Raw genomic sequence first — 19,167 nt, 5'->3', positions numbered from 1 at the left:
CTGGTAAATCCAGTGTTTTGATAGATGTGTCAGAGATGGAGGAGAGATGCAACTGAAATGAAATAATTTTTCCCTAGCCAAACTAAAGAGCTAAGCTGATCCAATCTATGCTTTCCTGGGACAGTCTCTCATGTGAAATACAATATTTTTCTCTTAGCCAAAGCATTTTATTGCCAATATAAAAGATCACCATAACTATGCATACTGTTTCATTTAAAATTTGGCTTTCTGCTACAGATAAACAAGACCAACACAGAAATTGTCTTTCTGCATTCCACTGCAAAGGCAATGCAGTCAGAGCACATGAAAGTTCTACTTTAAGACTGCTAGGCAGGGTGATAAGATAGAAATCTCATTTATCTACTCTAGTTCCCTGCTCTAAAACCAAAACTGGATAATGCAAAGCAGATTTTTCCTAGAAGACCTCCATCATTCCAAAGCCTTTCCAAACACTACTGAAGAACGTCACTCCTTCACCCTGAAAGAGTTGCTGAGGTTTTTTGCTGTACTACCTGACCATTCCTTGCTGCACCTTGAACTGTTATTTCTTCTGTGCACAGGGATACCCTCTTTGCAGTAGCAGTGATGGTATTTGGACAGTTATCATGGTCACACTTTTGGCTTATGCCCTTTGTCTTCAAAATTCCCTTGCCAATCAAGTTTTCTAGATATCAGTCTTGTTATTCTGTGCACTCTGTTGAACTGTGGCACCTTGGCAGGATTGCACTGTGCCTTCCCTGGCAGGATTGCTCTGTTGGGCAGCCTATGCTCCTCTGTGCTCTTAGAGAGCTTCCTGAAGAACTGCAGTTTGAGCAATTGCCCTTCAGGATACCTTGGTTCATAGAGTGTAACCATTTTGAAAAAAAAAATGAAAAGAAAAAGAGAAAAGAAGAACAGAAATAAAAATTCTAAAAGTAAGTCATTTTAAAAAGCTTTAAAAGGGAGAAGTTTGGCTGTTTAAATAATATCAGAATAGAGCATTCCTGTTGGACTCTTTGTGACATTAATGAGACTCGGCGCACTGCTAAATCTTTATAAAATAAGAAGAAATTTGGAAGGAAGAGGGAAGCTGTCTGAAAGTCTCTCCACATCCTGCTTTTCATGTGTTTGTATTCCTTGTGCGTCAGGAACTGTCCTGGGAGAATTCAGCACACTGCAAGGATGGCAGATCAGAGGGGCTCTGGAGGAGATGGGACTGTGCATCCTCCTCAGACCCTCAAGTGCAGGATCTCAAACTCTGTTTCTCCTGCATGTGGCTTGCTCACGCCCCTGTCAGGAGAGACAGAAACAAGAAGCAGCTGCAGGTCTCTGGAGGGTGATGGGAGAGGGGAGGGAAGAGACAGGACACAGCATGTTCAGATGTCTCTCGGATAAGGATGGTGGTAGCATTAACAGGTTGAGAGCACAGGTTTCTCTTCCTTGCTAGTTGCACTCATTCATGACACACGTGTATGTGACACAGGTAGCAGGGGAGAGAAACCTGTGCAAGGAAAAGAACCATCCTCACCAAAGCCAAGCTGTTTCAGACCACCACAGCTGTGAATATGGAAGGGACAATAGTGAGAGGCAGGACACAGGTCCAAACTGCTCTGCTCTCATGGCAAGTTTTGTGGGTATTTATGGCCATAATATCTGGATTGGGGTTTGTTTGTTTGTTTGTTTTTCAAAAAACCAATCTCATCAGTAGGTTAATTATCATCATCATCTCTACTGCCTTTGAGTTGCCCCAGGGCATGTAACACTGTCTGCTGAAATCCTAATACTGTAATTGATGGAGCTGCCTAAAAAGCCCTCTGCTAAGAGATGACATTAGAATATCACTAAAATAAAAACAATACAAAACAAAGAAAAACATTTCTTTTTAGGCACATAGCCAATAGGTAGTAGGAAAAAGTCTTGTGAAATCTTTTTAAGAATGGCTGTTATTTTATTTTGTTGCATTGGGGTTTTTTTGGGTTTTTTTTACCATTATTTTAACAATTATCTGCTGCATAGGTAACTTTTTTTCCCACCAGTCTTGTACCTCTGAGCTCTATCTTTATCATGTGTCGCAGACATCTTTTATGAAAAATCCTTTCCTTAGGATTTTTCCTCCTGAGAAGCTGAGAAACCTCAGGAACAAAATGTAAACATTGATTATCTGCTGCTGTGGAATGCAACAGGTGGATCTGTGATTGGCCTTTGTTGGTTGTTTGTAATTAATGGCAAATCACAGCCCAGCTGGCTCGGACAGAGAGTCCGAGCCATAAACCTTTGTTATCATTCCTTCTTATTCTATTCTTAGCCAGCCTTCTGAGGAAATCCTTTCTTCTATTCTTTTAGTATAGTTTTAATGTAATGTATATAATAAAATAATAAATCAAGCCTTCTGAAACATGGAGTCAAATCGTCATCTCTTCCCTCAATCTGAGACCCCTGTGAACACAATCGTGTTTCTACCAGGAGCTGGTTCCACAGTAATGTTGCCAGACAAGCCTAAAAATACACAAAAATTTTGCTTTCAAATTAGGAAGAGGGACTTGGCTTCTGTATCTAGAAATGTGACTTCTTATGTGCTTAAAAATACTTACCTGGAAGCCTAGCCTTTTCTTAAAAAAAGGAAATTACATTGTGGCCTTGAAAAGTAGGTGGCTGCACCCCTCTGTCCCAGGAGTGTGTAATTTTGGCTGTGGCTGTGGGCTCTGACAGCTGTGGCAAGAGAGGAGCACATGAGGGCCAGCGTGGGTTGTACGTACCGGAGTATGGAGATTCTGCACTTTCTGTAGAGCTGTGATGTTCTCTTTCATAAATGGTACATAAAGAAATGCTGCAAGACCTTTCTGAAACATCTGTAACTGCCCTTTTCCAGGCTTTGCCCTTGGATTAGCCCTAGGAGCCTGTGCTGCTGCAACAAGGCATTACCTTAGCAATAGGCTCAAATAACTGGTGTAATAAACCTCACCCACAGCCAGCTACCAACCAAGTTTCTGCCAAATTTCTGCTGAGCACATGTGGATCCCACACAGGCAGATCTCCATGTCAGGGATTATTTGCTTTTTATTTGAAACTGCCATTACAGTGGATCTTGTGATGGGAGCCATTTGCAGCCCAGTTAGTATAACTTGATTAATAGCATCAAATCATTGCTATTTTTGCAGTCATTTAAACCAGTGAAATTAAATCAGTTTCCTCTGGAGAGCAGGATGTGCCTAGGAGATAAAACCCTTTCCTTGCTGCTGGGGTCCAGAGCCAGTGGCTGCTCCCTCCATCAGCATCTGTGGCAGAAGGAACTGTCAGGGCTTCCCAGAGTTGTTTTGTAAGGATGTCACAAGATCGTTCCTTCAGCTGGCAGCCTGTGTTTAGGTCGACTCAAAGCTTACAAAAGAATTTCCCAAGGCCAGCTCCAGATTTGATGTGTTGTCTTAGAGCTGTGAACACTGATTTGCTTTCAGTGATTTTGTCTTTCATTCTCTGTTTGCAGTTGTTGCCTTAATAGCAACTTGAAGTGGCTTCTCTTAAACAGCAACCCAATCTCCTTGTTATACAGCAATGCTGGGGCATTATTTAATTTAATTCCAGGTGTTTGGTGCTAGAGTAGAAAATTAGGTGAAAAATCCAAAATGGGCACAGTTAAAAAAATTTAAAAGTGGAATTCTCTCTCACTTAGAAAGAATCCAAATTACACAGGAAAGAATGAAATGAAGTTGGAAACTGATTTGAAATAATGAAATACAATTAGTAGCAGCTGTTTTTGTGGTTTTTTAAAAAGTTTTTGAACACTGTTTTCTCACAGATTTTGTCTAGTCTGAACTGGTAAGGAAAAATCAGTTTCAAGAAGTGAAGGACTGAAGCATATCAATTGAATGAGCAGCAATATTGGATTACAGATCATTGTTGTACCAGGTTAATTGGCAAGCAAGGAAGAAAAATTGAGCAGTAAATTGAACACTGACAAAGCTACTTTCCCTTTTGAGTATTGGTTTCCTTTTTATTTTTTTCAGAAAAATAAATGTATGGGTCACAAATGGCTAGTGTATGTTCTACAAGTAAATATATACACTATGTGATGGGTCAAATTTTCCTTCAAGACTAAGCATTGTAAATGAGAGGAGAATGTGATGCAGCATTTGTTTATCAAGAGCTTACTGTTTCAACTCACTGTTATTAAAAATGGCTTATGACATCCTCCATATAGATGCAAAGCAAAATGTATAAAACCTAAAATGCCAGTGGCCACACCCTTGGAGGGCTCCGTTCACATCCACTGTTTATGAAGGCCAGGTCTGAGCCCAAACCCACAATAAGCAGAGAGAGTTTGGTAGCACAGTAGGTCCCAGTTGCTGAGGCTTGGTGGTGGAATATACAACCAGCAGGTGGATTTTCTTTCCCCATGTGACTCAGCACAGCTCTGGAATGCATCAATGTCCTGCACAGACATGTGCAGAAAAACCCATATACCACGCATAGCTATAAAGCCTCCATTGCCTTTATGCATAAACTTTTTTTCCCAAATATTTCATTGGTACTTTTCTTAGAGGTGACATTTTCTCCCTCTTTGTATTACTAGTAATTCCCTTAGGGATAATTTAGCATTCTTTTTAGTGTGTGTGTTTTGGGGAGGGGAAGCCCCTGCTGGCGTTCAAGGCCATGTTGTATCCCCACTACCGTTGGTTCATTCCTGTACAGAGCCAAAAATATTTAACTGATAAATCATTCAAGAAAACACGAAAGAATTGTAAATACAAAAACTAGTGTTACCTTTGAAAAAGAAAAAACAGAAATCACATTTTCTCCCATTCAGCAAGGCACTGAGTTTTTCACTGCTGTTCATGGGCTTCACCTTTGCCTTCTCTTGTCCACTTCTTCTCTCTGCTTCAAAACGTCCACAGTGAGATACAGCCACAAAGGCTCCACTGCTGTGTGCTGTCTCCTGGCTGCTCTCATCCTTGATAAAGCAAAGCTTTAAACAGCATTTTATCCATAAATTTGGAAATTAAACTGGAGCAGAGGGGTGGGAGAATGCTGCAACTGCAGCCAAAGGGCGGCTGAGTAATTTGTCTGAAAACCAGCCCAATATGGTTTCATCCAAAGTTTTCAATCTCTTTCACATGAAAAAGAAGTAGAGCCATAGCAACTGCAAAAAGTATGGTGTGTACATAATTATCAAGAGGCACAAGTAAATATTTATGTGGCTTTTCCAGTATATCTGATTTCTTTTCTTAGCAATAACTAGTGAAGGATTAGCCATTATCAAGATCTAAAGACATATTTGAAACAGAGGGAATGAATGATTCATCAGGAATACCTGCATAATAAACAGCATAAGGCGCTACCTCTTTGGATGATTTGCATGTCTGTTATTTGGGGAAGGCGTTTTGAACATTTGCTAAACACTATGGGAAATGGGATATGACTGGAAAATACCTGCACAAGGACCTGGCTTGTATGGGAACATTTTAGGGCTGAATAGACATTTGGATAAGATTCCAGTTCAAGCTCCCCAAAGCCCAAGAGATTGTGTGATCCACAACATATGTTGGAATGGATCTTCCACCAAAGAAACCACATCTGTGCCAGTGGCTTGGGAATGGCCCGCAGGGGACACAGCTGTCACCCCTGGGTCTCTGCTTGTGTTCCCTAAATGGAGGCTGAGAGACATTTCTCAGGCACCAAGGCATTTGCCCAGATCATGGCAAAAAGGAGATTTCAGCAATGAAAAGATTTAGATCCTGTTAGCAGCCCCAAAAGGACTTTTTTTTTCCAGGTCAAAAAGCTTTCAATCCTATTTATTTCCCTGTGGCACTTACTTCTCCCCATATAAGAGCTAGTGGGTAAGCCCTTGCCAGACCCCTGGTAAATATTGCTTGTATTAGACACACTGGTAATTACAGGTGCAATAATTTCTTAACTTTCCATTAAATATTTCCAGCAGCTTGCCAAAAATCTCTCCTTTTACCCTCAGAGATAAAATCAGCACCAGTTTTGAGGGCACAGAGTTAAGATAATCCTAAGAACCAAGATGACAATATTTTACATACTTCTTATTTGGCTTTGTTCAACAGCTCTCCAAGGCAGAAAGTGCAACTATAGCAAATAGCAGAAACAGAACTAATTACTTATTTTAGAATTAATAACTTGCGGCATAGACTATGAGTCATTTCCTTGCTGAACTAAATTTTTTACTCATTAAATTTGCTCATGGAGTAATTATCTTGAAGACAGGGAGGTTTTTTGTTTTTTTTTTTTTCCCCAGAACAAGTTTAAAGAGACATTAATATCTTGTAAGACCAAGTCCCAGATGATTCACTAAAAAATCATTACAGGCACTTAGAGAATGAAGTTTGTGTAACACAACCATGGCTAACAAACTACATCATGACAGAGGAAAAGAAAAACATCAGAAAATATTTATTGACAGAATAAGTGCATCATATAATATCTTAACAGAGCAAAGGTTTGCATTTATTATCTCAAATGGCCTGTCATTTTACAGTTAAAAATATTCTAAAATTTTCTGTCAGTCTTAAAAAAGCAAAGAATCTGAAAGAGTCCTCAAAGCTACTTCTGGATGTTTTTAATCTAAATGCTCTGACACTTGGAGCAAAAGACTGGTGCAAAGGGGACCAAAACATACTTCCAAATCCTTTGAGATTAGAGTGAAATTTTAAGCTTTCAATTTAATAACATTCTTTTTTTTTCCCCCCCCAGTCATTCTTTAATCCAGGAATTTGTAGATGGAACTATCTGCAATAATCTGTGCTTTAAAATTGGAAGCAGTTGATTAAATTTCTATGGATGCCAAACACAAAGAGAAGACACTTGGAAAAAAAAAAAAATCTATTGCCTAGAATTTCTAGATGCATGCAAAAAAATTGAGCCAACATTTTAATGCCTTAAGTCTGAGATTTTTTTGCTTCATTTTTTTCCCAATGAACAGCCTTTACAGGAGTCCCTAAAAAAAGGTCAGGTTTGAGAAACTCCCTTTACTCACTACATTTTTGGTGATCCAGTGTAGTGGGAGGCTCATACTGCCAAGCCTTTTGGTCAGAACACAGATTGCTGCTTTCCAAGGACCCTGAATGAACAGAAGCATAATCCCTACAAATTCAGGCAGGGATTGTAGGTCAGGATTAAAACCCCTGCCTGCTAGCAGGCCCTACCATAGCCTGAGTCCTCTCAAAGCCCTTTCCTTGTTGATGTTGGCTGGGAAGAAATGCCTTATCTTCAACGGTGAAAAATTGTCATGAAACTTGTGAATTTCACATCTTAATGAATACTATTAAGTGTCCACCATCTGCCTACTCTTTCTCACAATAGGTGCCTCTGCTACCTTGCAGCCATTTCATCTGCTACTTTGCACACTTTCTTTATCCCTTGCATACCATCTCCATCTTCCTGCCCTTTCATACCATCTACTCATTCTTTCTTTCTCTTTTTTTTTGCTATTTGCTGCCAGGTCATCCCTTATCAGCAGAATAGAAAGAATTCCCCAGCTGCTTCTCTCCTCCACATGTGGATGAAAGTTCGTTTGTTTTTTTTTTTTATTTAAGCCATATTCATGCTGATTCATACTCCATATAGACACATAAATCTGCAAAATTAAGATAGTAAATCTTCAGGAGTCAAGGAGTTTCTTTAGGCAATTATTAAAACATTGGGTACTCTATACTTCATATAACAGAAATAATTTCCCTACATAATGTTGTGCTTTTTTTTTTGTTAATACAAACTTTGACTTAATTTTTCACACTGCAGATAACCCCTCTGTGTCTCAGAGCCTCAGATTAAACACATGCACAAATACCTTGTAGAAGCTGGTCTGGGTGTGTTAATGGCTTGCATATGAGGTTTATCTTTGGCCCTGAAAAAAACTTACTTGTTGACTTTATAAATTCCAGTAGCCCTCTAGGAGAAAAGCGATTTGACTGAAGTTGTTTTTTCCTAAAGCCAGGAATACAGTTAAATAAAAAGATCTACTATACAAACACTTATGGAAAAGAATTGGTACTGATTTAAAAAGTGATGTACAGCCTGGTACCTGAGAGGGGAAAAATCATTTAGGGAAACATCAGACGGGCTGGAAACGCAGCCTTCCTGCTGATGTCCTAGACAACAGCAGGATCTAATCTACTGGGATCATATTTTCCTCCTCATATTTTCTCATTGGTAACTAGATAGTAACTGCATGTTTTAAAGAAAATCTGAGATGGCTCAACAATTTTTGTCCCATTTGCAGCGATGGGTACCAAGAGCTCTATGCAGGATGTTGAATTCCTGTGATTGTGTGTAAGTACTTGATTTACGAAGTGAAGTCCCTGTATATGGAGTCACAATGTCTATATAAAGCATTTATTTCTCTATTAGGCCAAGTGGGAGACAAAAACGTTGCCTAGCATGCTGAGGCAACAGGGAAAGCATTTTGTCTGTGTCTTCTCCTACCTGCATTCCTGGCCTGAAGGTGCTGACAACACAAAACTCAGTCAAAACATCCATGGTCTCCAAGTCTGTGTATTTGCATGTGTTTGTGCATGGGCACTGGGACACAGAGGTTTGTTTGTTTGACTGAAATTAATTTTTATGTTGCTCGGGCCAACCTCTTTAATCTTTTAGTACTACAGAATGAGCATCTAGTACTTACTCTCTGAAAAGAAAGTTTTTATCAACCTGGTATGGAAACCTCAGGTTGCAGCTGAGATATTTACAGCAGATTATTATTATAACAAGACTATTTGGAAGCTGACATCACACATTTTTCATTCTTACCTTGCTCCCAATTCCCAAAGTGATAAAGATATAGATTTTATTTCTTCTGAGAAGGAGTACACCTAAATGAGACTCAACAAAACAAGGAATTTACTAAGACCCCTTTACCTTGATCAGTTTTGGACCCAAATCAACAATGACAATAATAGTAAAAAAAAATCCATGGACCTGGGTTGTCTTGTATTAGATTAATGATGTGGTATCTTATTTGTCACAGTAACTATGGAAAAAGGCACTTAAGAAAAACGTTGCAGACCTGACTAAAGGATACTATAAATCTGTTGCATAGAGCAAGAGTATTAAATACTGGACTGAGGTGATTTAAAATTACTGTCAGCAAAGCCACATATGTTAATAGAGATGTTAACAACAATAAAAAATAATTAACCCTAAAATCTTAGAGATTTATTTCTAAACTTTAAAAATTATTATTAGTTTTCTGCAAACAATCACACAAAATAAAATTAAAACATAATAAAGGAAGGAAAGCTGAGTGTTTCCTGGAAAGCTTGGCATTAAAAGAAATAGTTTCCTTTAAAGTGAGATCTCTTCCAATGAATGAAATATTGTTAGGTTATGATATGGAAGCAAGTCTTAAATTTTTGTGCTTTGGCAATAATAGGACAAAGTTGCCTGCACATTCAGTGTGTCAGGTTATACACTTTCAACCATATACCAAAAAAAAAAGGGTTATTTAAAACCATGTTATGTCATCAAAAGCATGTTTTAGAGATTCAAAAAAAATATTTTAAAATCTTGTATTTTTTTCTCCTGCACAGGAAGAAAATGTATTTTGGTCAGCATAAATTTATGGTAAAAAATTAAATAATACAGTGGTGAATACTATGAAAAGTACTGAAACCTAAAGGATATGATCAGAAAGGCACAGTATCTTTTTATGTTATTAGATTAATGTAGCACCATAAGAATTCTGTGTACTTCAAAATCTTGACATAAAATAAAAGATATAGACTTATATAGCAATCAACAACAGTTTTTAAGAAGGTGGTTTGTGTTTAAAGGTGTATAAAAGTCAAGCTCAGTTTGTGTCTTCATTAAATACATGGTTCTGCAAGCATATTGAACCAAATTATTTGCTAACTACTGCTGCTATCAACAAGATACCTTTTATAAAGCACAGGATAATTCTAATATTCAGAAGGTGCTATAATTTAGTTGGATGAAATTTTTAGTTAACCCTGTGAATCATGTTGAGGTGGAATCTGAATATAACATGATTAAAACCACACACTTTGCAAAACTGTATAAAGCCAAACTAAAATATTGATTTCCAACTCCCAGTCTAACACATACTATCCTATCTATGAAGCTGAACTTGTATAAAAGTAATTTATAAAAACTGAAGAAATGTTTAGCACCCAGAAAATATATCATCTGTGAAGCTCCAAATGATTGTCAAGTAGCCACTTCGGGAGTCAGTGACCTCTCCCAATGGTAAAGCTAAACATTTGACTAGAAACTAAACCTACACCTCTCCAAATATTAATTGGAAGGCAAATGTATGTGTTTAAGATTTCTATAGCTTCTCTAAGAACATTTAAAGGCATTAAATGTGTCTAAATGTGTCTTCTTCCAAACACAGAAACTTTTTTTTGTTAGTTTCTCTTTTGCTGTTTTTACTGAGCAATGGAGTGAATTTTTCTTTAAGGTGTAACCCTCAGCTACATAAATTTGGAATTTCCATGGGAGTGTTCCTGCAGCAACCAGAAGAGGAAGCTTTCCAAACTAACCATCATCAACTATAGTGCTGCTTATCAACATGGACCTATGGTCTTTATAGAATGCCAGAATAATGTCTTGCTCTCATGCAGTTCATTCTGCACATACAGGAACATGCTATATGCACAACTTGCATTTGAAGAATTGGAACAGAACCCTGAGAAAAGTAAATCCATTGGAAAAAAATAGATATTGCTTAATAACACCAGTTTGAGATGTTTCAACCCTTCCTCTGGGGAAAAAAATGACAAACAGGTGCAGCCATTTTTTTCCTCACAAATGACTTGAATTTATCACAATTGCAAACATAAATATATTTGGGATTTTAAGTGTGTATCTAGGTTGACTACAGTTAGAAATACTTTGTCTGAAAATTCTACCCCTCCCCTAGAAATCCAGCATCCCTTAAGTCACCATAGCACTTCTTGCGAGCTTTGAGTTGAAGAACGTTCTGGCGTGGAGTGATGCTCTCCCAGCCACTGTCGCCTATGGCAGTGAGGGTGCTAAGCAGAACTGAGGCTCGGCTCTCTTCAGCCTTGCGTGCAATTCTCATCATTCCCATGTATCCAGAAGCAAATCTGGGCATATTTGAGAGGAGTAATTCGTACTGCTACATTGTAATCCTGCTGTTCACCATTGATGTCCACCCACTGGTGGCCTGAGTAAACAGCGATGATCTTGCGTTTCCACTTCTTTTTGTTTGGCTCCTTCAGACGGAGATAGATGCCAGATCCTGTGGAGCCAGGCTCAGCATCACAGTACTGGTAAAACAGATCATTGGACTCATCAGAAATGCTACAAAATCTATAGACCAGCTGCCCAGACCGGTCATTGTCAAAACCTGAGAAGTGGATCATGCTCCCAGGCATCATTTTGATTGTTGGGCTGATTCCCAGCTCCATGTACTTCCTTTTGTGGGGACGCTTGAGCTCAAGAACAGCATAATCATAATCCAGGGCAATATCCCCAGAGACACCCTTAAACCAGCCTTTCGGGATATGTGTGCTCTTCACCCGGGTCCACTGGAAGGAGGGCATGCCATCTGAGGTCCCTTGCTTCCTCCCAGATCCCCTCTGCTTTCTCTCATCGCCTTTGGATGGTCGCCTTGGTTCTGTGGCGGCTCTGGGATCCTCTTTGGCCGCCGAAATTTCTCTCCTACTTCTTTTAGCGCCTTTGCGTTTCCTGCCGTTGCCTCTGGATTTTGTCTTCATCAGGCCCACCCTCAGTCTTTTGCTGCCCTTGACATAATCCTTGCCATTGTGCAGGCAGTGGGCTGCTGTGAGCACGTGCTTGGGGGAAACGAGAATGCCACTGCAGCCCGTGGAGATCTTCACAGCTGTGTTGAACGGAAAGTTGGTCATAAACCTCTTGTCATAGATGCTGAACCTACTGTCTGTCCCATATATCTGCCTCTTCCTCCTCAAAGGCCTTCGTGTGGTTGTGTTTGCAGCTGGGTCAGGCACTGCTCCGAGGACACTCACTTCAGTCAGGGTCCGTGTGCCGTTCTCAAAAACAGTCTCATAGGATAAGAGGCTCTTCAAGTCAGACAAGCTTGGCACTGGCAGTTTCCTTTGACATTCAATTCCACATACACTGTTCAGCTCTAATTTGGTTTTTGCTTCAAATTTAGGGCTGTCAAGGGAGAAAGTTCTTTCTCTCACAATCTGGGGAATCTTCTTTAAGTGCCAAGTAAAATCTTGTTCAGTTTCTGTTCCATTACTGAGACCCAATATAGGTATGAAAATTATGAGTAGCAGTAACATGTGCTCCATTTTATTTTATTTTTTTCTAAAACAAGAAAGAGAGATTTGAAAATACACTTTGGAAATACATATAGTTATCTTAATATCTTCTAAGTATAATCAAGCAATTTTAGAACTGACATCAGTGGAATAGAATTCTACAATCTGCTCAAAATAGAAATGCCTCAGATATTCCCTGTTTTGCCTCTAACTCTTCCAGTCGTTTCTAGCAAGATGGATGCAGATAATTCAGCCAGCATCCATGCAGAGCTACCTACTGGAAGATGAAATCAGCTGAGTTTTACCTGTTTTTCCCTCTGTAAACAGCAGTCTGAGTCATTCCACTTGGTAGAACATCCTGGTTTTATTAATTCCAAAGGTATGCAGTTACATATTAGGATTCTGCTTTTCTTTCCTATAGCTATACAGTAGAAGGTAGAACACGCTTGGAAACACTCAGTGCATTCAAAAGTTGGGATCCAAGCAGAGATGGATATACAGACTACACTCATGAGACTTAGGAACCCTTGGGAAACCAGACCAATTGTGCTCTTTCATGCAATGGCCAAAACGTGGCTTTAGCTGACTTAAAAGTCACCAATGGTTCTCCACTCACCACACAGAGGAGAGCTATGAATCTGCCTGTATGAAAAATGCCACTTTGCTAACTGCTATCCCAAGGCATCAAGGTCTTTTAGGACAGACAGACAAATGAGGAAAGCAGAATTTTGCTGGTGGAGAGGAGCCTCCTGGTTTTATTACATGCAGCAAAGCTCAGCTGAGTAGGAGGGTTAATTCTGGTTACTCATCGCATGAGTAACATTTTCAGGATCCCACAAAGGCTGTAGGAACTGTGCTGTGTGTGCCTTATGGTCACGTGGAATGCCCCACCTACATGGGGTGATGCACCATACCAGCAGTGAATACTTCAAATGGGAAAGACAAAAAGCAGTATTATTCCCATCTCTAGTTGAGAACATGCAGGAGAAATGTCACATTGTTAGAAGTCTGAGGCAGAGCCAGAAACTGAACCCAGAATTCTTGATTCTGAACTCAAAACATTACTGAAAAGACCATTTTTCTTTTTTGGCAGCATTGATGTTAGTGGTATTATCCAACTACTGGCAGCTGCCACTGGGAAACCTGTGTTCAGTTCCAACATCCTTCATTCCAATTACATGGAAACCTCGGCAGTGAAGAAAGAAAGGGTCTATGATTAAACTTTAAAAGCCAAGCAATTGAAGGATTTGTATGTGGTTAAGCTCTCTGGTTTATATTGCAATGGCAGTGTAGGCCAGGGCAAACACAACCACTTTCCTTAATTTTAGTTTAGAATAGTAGAAGTGGTGCTCTCCACTGAAACAGACAGTATATGGAAAAAGAAGTGGGGAACATCGCTTTCAAAGCTGTGTAATGGACTGGTGACTCCTATGATTTTTGAGGCACCTTTACCCTATAGTCATATTTGTTGTCTATAATAATTTTTTTTATTGTTAAGTAAGCACTACAGTTCAACCACAGCTTGTGGCTTCTGATGCCAAGAAGAGGCTGGATTTGTTTTAGCATAGCTTTACACTTTTCACCTTTGCCAGAATGGAACACCGATTTTGAGCTGGAGTCTACTTACTAGGACATATATATATATATATATATATATATATATATATATATATATATATATATACCACATTTCACAATACAAGGAAACCCTCCCTGGCTTTAAAGTGGCTAACTCAGGTATTGGAGAAGATGTGAGGACTTTCCTAAGACATCTGGAGATTACAGTTACTCACAGGTCTGAGATCTGGGGTGTATGTGGTCATATGAAAAGATATCTGAAAGTTTTGAAAGCAGAGCTGGGGAACCATCCCAGACAAAAGATTTTGTAGAGGGACACCAGTTGTTCACACCAGTCTAGCTTATTGGTATACCAGAAATGTACACATTTAAACATTAACTTTGATATAGTAAGTTACCTTCAAAGTGTTGGTTCAGTTATTGCTGAACAAGACAGTTCTAATACCAGGCTTGAGAAGTATTTTTTTCTATTTTTCCCGAGAATACTCCTCCCCTTTTCAGCTTTTCATAAGGGTCTGGATATTTGGTATTCCTCTGTAGCTGAACTTAGTGAGCCCTAAGGAAAGTTCAGTCACTAACTGCTTGTTCACATAGAAAGTCTGGGTTGATGTCATTCCACTGTGATGGCTGATGTCTTCCCAGCTGATCTCATAACTAGGTTTACAGAGAAGTCCATTTTTTTCTCTCTGCTTTATAGAGAGACTTTCTGCAAGCAAATGGGTGGAGTACTATGGCTCCCTTCTGCCACTCTTTAGAAAGAAAAAAAAGAGTCAAAGCACAGAACCTTCCATCGGTGCCTTGGAACCCTCCATTTGAAACACGACACTCAAGTGCTCACTACTTACAAAGGCAGTCTTGGAAGCCAAGATTTTCTTCATTTATAATGAACCACTTGTCACTGGGAATGAACTAACTACACTTCAGGATAACTGGAAGAAGTTCAAGGAACTCGATAAACACAGTAATTCTCATTACAGACCAGAGCAGTGGTTATGCTAGACAGCTTTGTCATTTCCAGCCACGCATTTAAGATCTCTTTACTAACCCCATCCCTGCTGTTTAGAGGAGGCCAGCTCCAAGCAAGGGCAAGGTCAGCAGTTGCAATGGCACAGCACAGGCTGCAGGCAAAAGGGAAACATAGGGCTCCTCTTGCCAGATGATGAGATGGAAATGTGTAGATGGGTGCAAAGATAACTTTGCAGGGGGGGAGAAAGGGAGAGAGAATACAGCCTCCAGGGAAAGGAGGATTGTCCTGAGAAGGCTTCAAGTTGATTGCAAGGAAAAAACCCTCAATTACCCGTTCTCCACTCTTCCTCCAACCCCAAGGTGCTCTGCCCTCTCCTTTCCTTCACTCCTTTCCCATACAGATTTTGGGTTGGCTTACAGTAATTGGAATTCTTGAGTCAGCTCTTTAAGGTATGATGAATTACTTGAGAGAAGACAAGATGGAAACCAGAAAGAGAGAGACTCCAGCTATATGAAAATGTTGAAATTCTTCCTCCAGTTTTAAACTCAGCTGATAACTTTGGTGGCATTCCAGCTGCCAGGCATATCCATACAAGTAAAACTATTTTTAGCTCTTCTCATTTCTTGCTTCCAACATTAAAACTTTCTGCATCCACAGAACAAAAACTACCTAATTTTTGAGGATATCCTTCAAATATTTTGTCCTACCTTACTCCAGCTGAATACCTGCCAGATGCTCAGGAAAAGGCTTATAGTCAAGCCAAACTAGAATAGGTTTCTCTTCAGGCTATCACGGAAGAAATTTACATGCCAGGGTAGCTCAGACAGAAGAAAAATTCAGTCCAGCTTCCTGACAGTGTTTTATCTTGGTCTGTTCAGTGCATCCTCTACCGTAATATTTCCTTATACTTATAGGAAAGTCAGCACATTTCAAACTCGGCTTACACAATTTAAAATCCGATTTCTAGGCCCTAAAATAACAGAGGCTGCTATAGTAACCATCTCCTTTAGCTGCTTTTGGTCTTATTCTTGAAATGACCTGGAAGTTGGAATTCAAAGTTCTACTTTGACAGAGCAAAGTAGAGAACAAATTTTTGCTATCTCACACTCCTGGGAAGAAATCATTGCCCTAATCTTATCCACCATTGCTCCCCCTGATCTCCTCCAGATGCACTCACTCTGTACAGTGGTGTATGGATGCTGTCCTCCTCTCTGATTTGCGGAAAAAAACCCCAAAAAAACCAAAAAACCCAAACCACTGCGGCTCCTGTCTCTTGCAAAAATTTAGGCAGCTTCAGTACTCATCGGAAGAACTAATTTTACACGGCGGGCGTGACAGCTCATTTCTGAAATCCCACGGGCGGGGAAATGAAGGACCGCCAGGGAGCGGCGCAGTGCCCGCCACGGCCGCGGGGCGGCGCTCCCGCAGCGCCGGTAGCGGCTCCGCGCCCGGCCCCGGCCCCGCTCCCTCCGGCCGCCGCTCCCGACGCTCCCCGGCCGGGATCCGCTCCGGCCCCGCTCCCTCCGGCCGCCGCTCCCGACGCTCCCCGGCCGGGATCCGCTCCGGCCCCGCTCCCTCCGGCCGCCGCTCCCGACGCTCCCCGGCCGGGATCCGCTCCGGCCCCGCTCCCTCCGGCCGCCGCTCCCGACGCTCCCCGGCCGGGATCCGCTCCGACCCCGCTCCCTCCGGCCGCCGCTCCCGACGCTCCCCGGCCGGGATCCGCTCCGGCCCCGCTCCCTCCGGCCGCTCCCGACGCTCCCCGGCCGGGATCCGCTCCGGCCCCGCTCCCTCCGGCCGCCGCTCCCGACCCTCCCCGGCCGGGATCCGCTCCGACCCCGCTCCCGCCGCCGCTCCCGACGCTCCCCGGCCGGGATCCTCTCCGGCCCCGCTCCCGCTCCCGCTCCCGACGCTCCCCGGCCGGAATTCTCTCGGCCCCCCGCCCGCCGTCCCTCCCGACGCTCCCCGGCCGGGATCCGCTCCGGCCCCGCTCCCTCCGGCCGCTCCCGACCCTCCCCGGCCGGGATCCGCTCCGACCCCGCTCCCGCCGCCGCTCCCGACCCTCCCCGGCCGGGATCCTCTCCGGCCCCGCTCCCGCTCCCGCTCCCGACGCTCCCCGGCCGGAATTCTCTCGGCCCCCCGCCCGCCGTCCCTCCCGACGCTCCCCGGCCGGGATCCGCTCCGGCCCCGCTCCCGCTGCCGCTCCCGACCCTCCCCGGCCGGGATCCTCTCCGGCCCCGCCGCGCCGGGAGCGGGCGGAGAGCGAGGAGGTCGCGCCCCGGCCACTGCTCGGCTGCTGAGCGGCTCCGGGGGTCCAGCCCTGCCAGCCGGGCGGCGTCCCCGGGACGGCAGCGGGTGGGCACGGACTGGGAGCCGGGCGGAGGAACGGCGGGGACAGGAGGGCTTTGCCGGGATGGCCGCCTTCCCCCTGCCCTCTCCGGTGTTGCCAGCCGCTCCTGTGTGGGTGAAAGCACAGGGCTGTCCTGGAAGAAGAGGAGGATTTGGGAGTAAGCCTTTATCTCTCCTTAGGCATTCCCTGGTCCTGCTTTCCGCAGGAGGCTCTGCCTCTCCGCGCTGATCCGAAGGAGTTTCCCCCCTCTACAAAGCCTGAAAATTAAATACCTTGGCACGGCCCTTTTATTTTTGCTATTCCAAGATAAATCTGTTTCCAGCAGTGACGAATCTGGATGAAATTAGTGTCAATTCCAGAGGAGCGCGGAGATGGTAGCGCTAATACTGAGTAGATGAATCAGAATTAAAGGAGTTTGTTTTGAAGGGTGAAGAGGCTCCCTGTCTGCTCCCCGCAGAAGGCACAGCACAGAGACAAATCCCCGAAAACCCAATAAATATCGCCCTTGCCTCAGTCCTGTTAAGCCGTCTTGTGAAACTGGCTTCAAATATGAAAAAACAAGGACCAGATAAACGCGTGGCGTTTTAGTCCTATCAAAAATATATGCATCAGGCTAAAGAGGCAGGGACTTAATACAAAACATCTCAGCTGCCAAGCTCAAGGTACTGACATCGCTCAGCCCCATCATTTTTTAAAAACGACCCGCGTAGGAAGAATGACATCGCAAGAAAACTATCACCTTAGCGACGCTGGCTAGCTCGCAGTGCCCCTTGCCCCTCAGCCCCCGTCCCCAGCTCCGCTCCTGCCCACCCGGGTCGGCGCCGGGAAGGGTGCTGGTCGTACCTGGCAGCCCGCAGGACGGACGGAGGCGAGGGCGGCCGCAGCCCCGGGGCTCCGGCTCCCGGCTCTCCGCTCCGCGCCGCTCGTCCGCCGCCCAGCGCCCGCGGCTACTGAGCGCGGGGCGGGGGGAGCGGCCAGGTCTTCCCAGGCGGGGGAGGGGATGGAAAAAGGAAAAAAAAAAAAAAAAAAAAGAAAGAAAGAAAAAAAGAAAAAGAAGGCGAGAGGGAGGAAGCCGAGGGGGAGGGCCGAGGGGAGCGGAGGCAGATCCCGGTGTCTCCTCGGATGGGATGGGATGGGAAGTGAAGAGAAGAAGGGGCTCTGCCTGCGGGAAGGCGCATCGCCCCGGCGGCGGCTTCTCTGTGCCGGGGTGACCCGCCCGGGGACGGGCTGGGAGAGGCTGCAGGCCGGGGGGCGAGGGGGGGACAAGCGGCGAGGTGGAGGGACTCCGTCCCAAGAGAAGGCAGCGGGGCTCGCACCGTTCGCACCGCTCCACCTGTGCGGGCGGCCGCAGCGCGGAGGGCCGGTCGTCCTGGGCAAGGCGAGGAGCGGGCATGGCTATCCCACAGACCGTGGCCTGCCCGCTCCCCCTGTCCTGCCGGGGCATTCTTGAGCAAGGCGAGGAGCGGGAATGGCGTTCCCATGGACCGTGGCCTGCCCGCTCCCCCTGTCCCCTCGGGCGCTCCTGGGCAAGGCGAGGAGCGGGGAATGGCGCTCCCACAGACCGTGGCCTGCCCGCTCTCCCTGTCCCGCCGGAGCGCTCCTGGGCAGGGCGAGGAGCGGGAATGGCGCTCCCACAGACCGTGGCCTGCCCGCTCTCCCTGTCCCGCCGGAGCACTCCTGGGCAGGGCGAGGAGCGGGGAATGGCGCTCCCTCCTATGGACCGTGGCCTGCCCGCTCCCCCTGTCCCCTCGGGCGCTCCTGGGCAAGGCGAGGAGCGGGGAATGGCGCTCCCACAGACCGTGGCCTGCCCGCTCTCCCTGTCCCGCCGGAGCACTCCGGGGCAGGGCGAGGAGCGGGGAATGGCGCTCCCTCCTATGGACCGTGGCCTGCCCGCTCCCCCTGTCCTGCCGGGGCATTCTTGAGCAAGGCGAGGAGCGGGAATGGCGTTCCCATGGACCGTGGCCTGCCCGCTCTCCCTGTCCCGCCGGAGCGCTCCTGGGCAGGGCGAGGAGCGGGAATGGCGCTCCCACAGACCGTGGCCTGCCCGCTCT

General features: G+C 44.5%; 1 protein-coding gene across 1 annotated transcript; it reads right to left on the bottom strand.

The window, feature by feature from the left end:
• Positions 1–6,368: 6,368 nt before the first annotated feature.
• PRSS35 (serine protease 35) lies at positions 6,369–18,048 on the bottom strand. Its single transcript, XM_063150576.1, has 2 exons — positions 17,960–18,048; positions 6,369–12,270 (listed from the first exon to the last, which is right to left on the bottom strand). The coding sequence occupies exon 2, from the start codon at positions 12,252–12,254 to the stop codon at positions 11,013–11,015; it is 1,242 nt and encodes a 413-aa protein (XP_063006646.1). The 5' UTR covers positions 12,255–12,270; positions 17,960–18,048; the 3' UTR covers positions 6,369–11,012.
• Between the last annotated feature and the right edge of the window lie 1,119 nt (positions 18,049–19,167).

This window comes from Melospiza melodia, chromosome 3 (assembly GCF_035770615.1).
Source record: "Melospiza melodia melodia isolate bMelMel2 chromosome 3, bMelMel2.pri, whole genome shotgun sequence".
NCBI lineage: Eukaryota > Metazoa > Chordata > Aves > Passeriformes > Passerellidae > Melospiza > Melospiza melodia.
The sequence above is the reverse complement of the archived record's forward strand: the minus strand, read 5'-3'. Positions and strand labels throughout refer to the sequence as shown.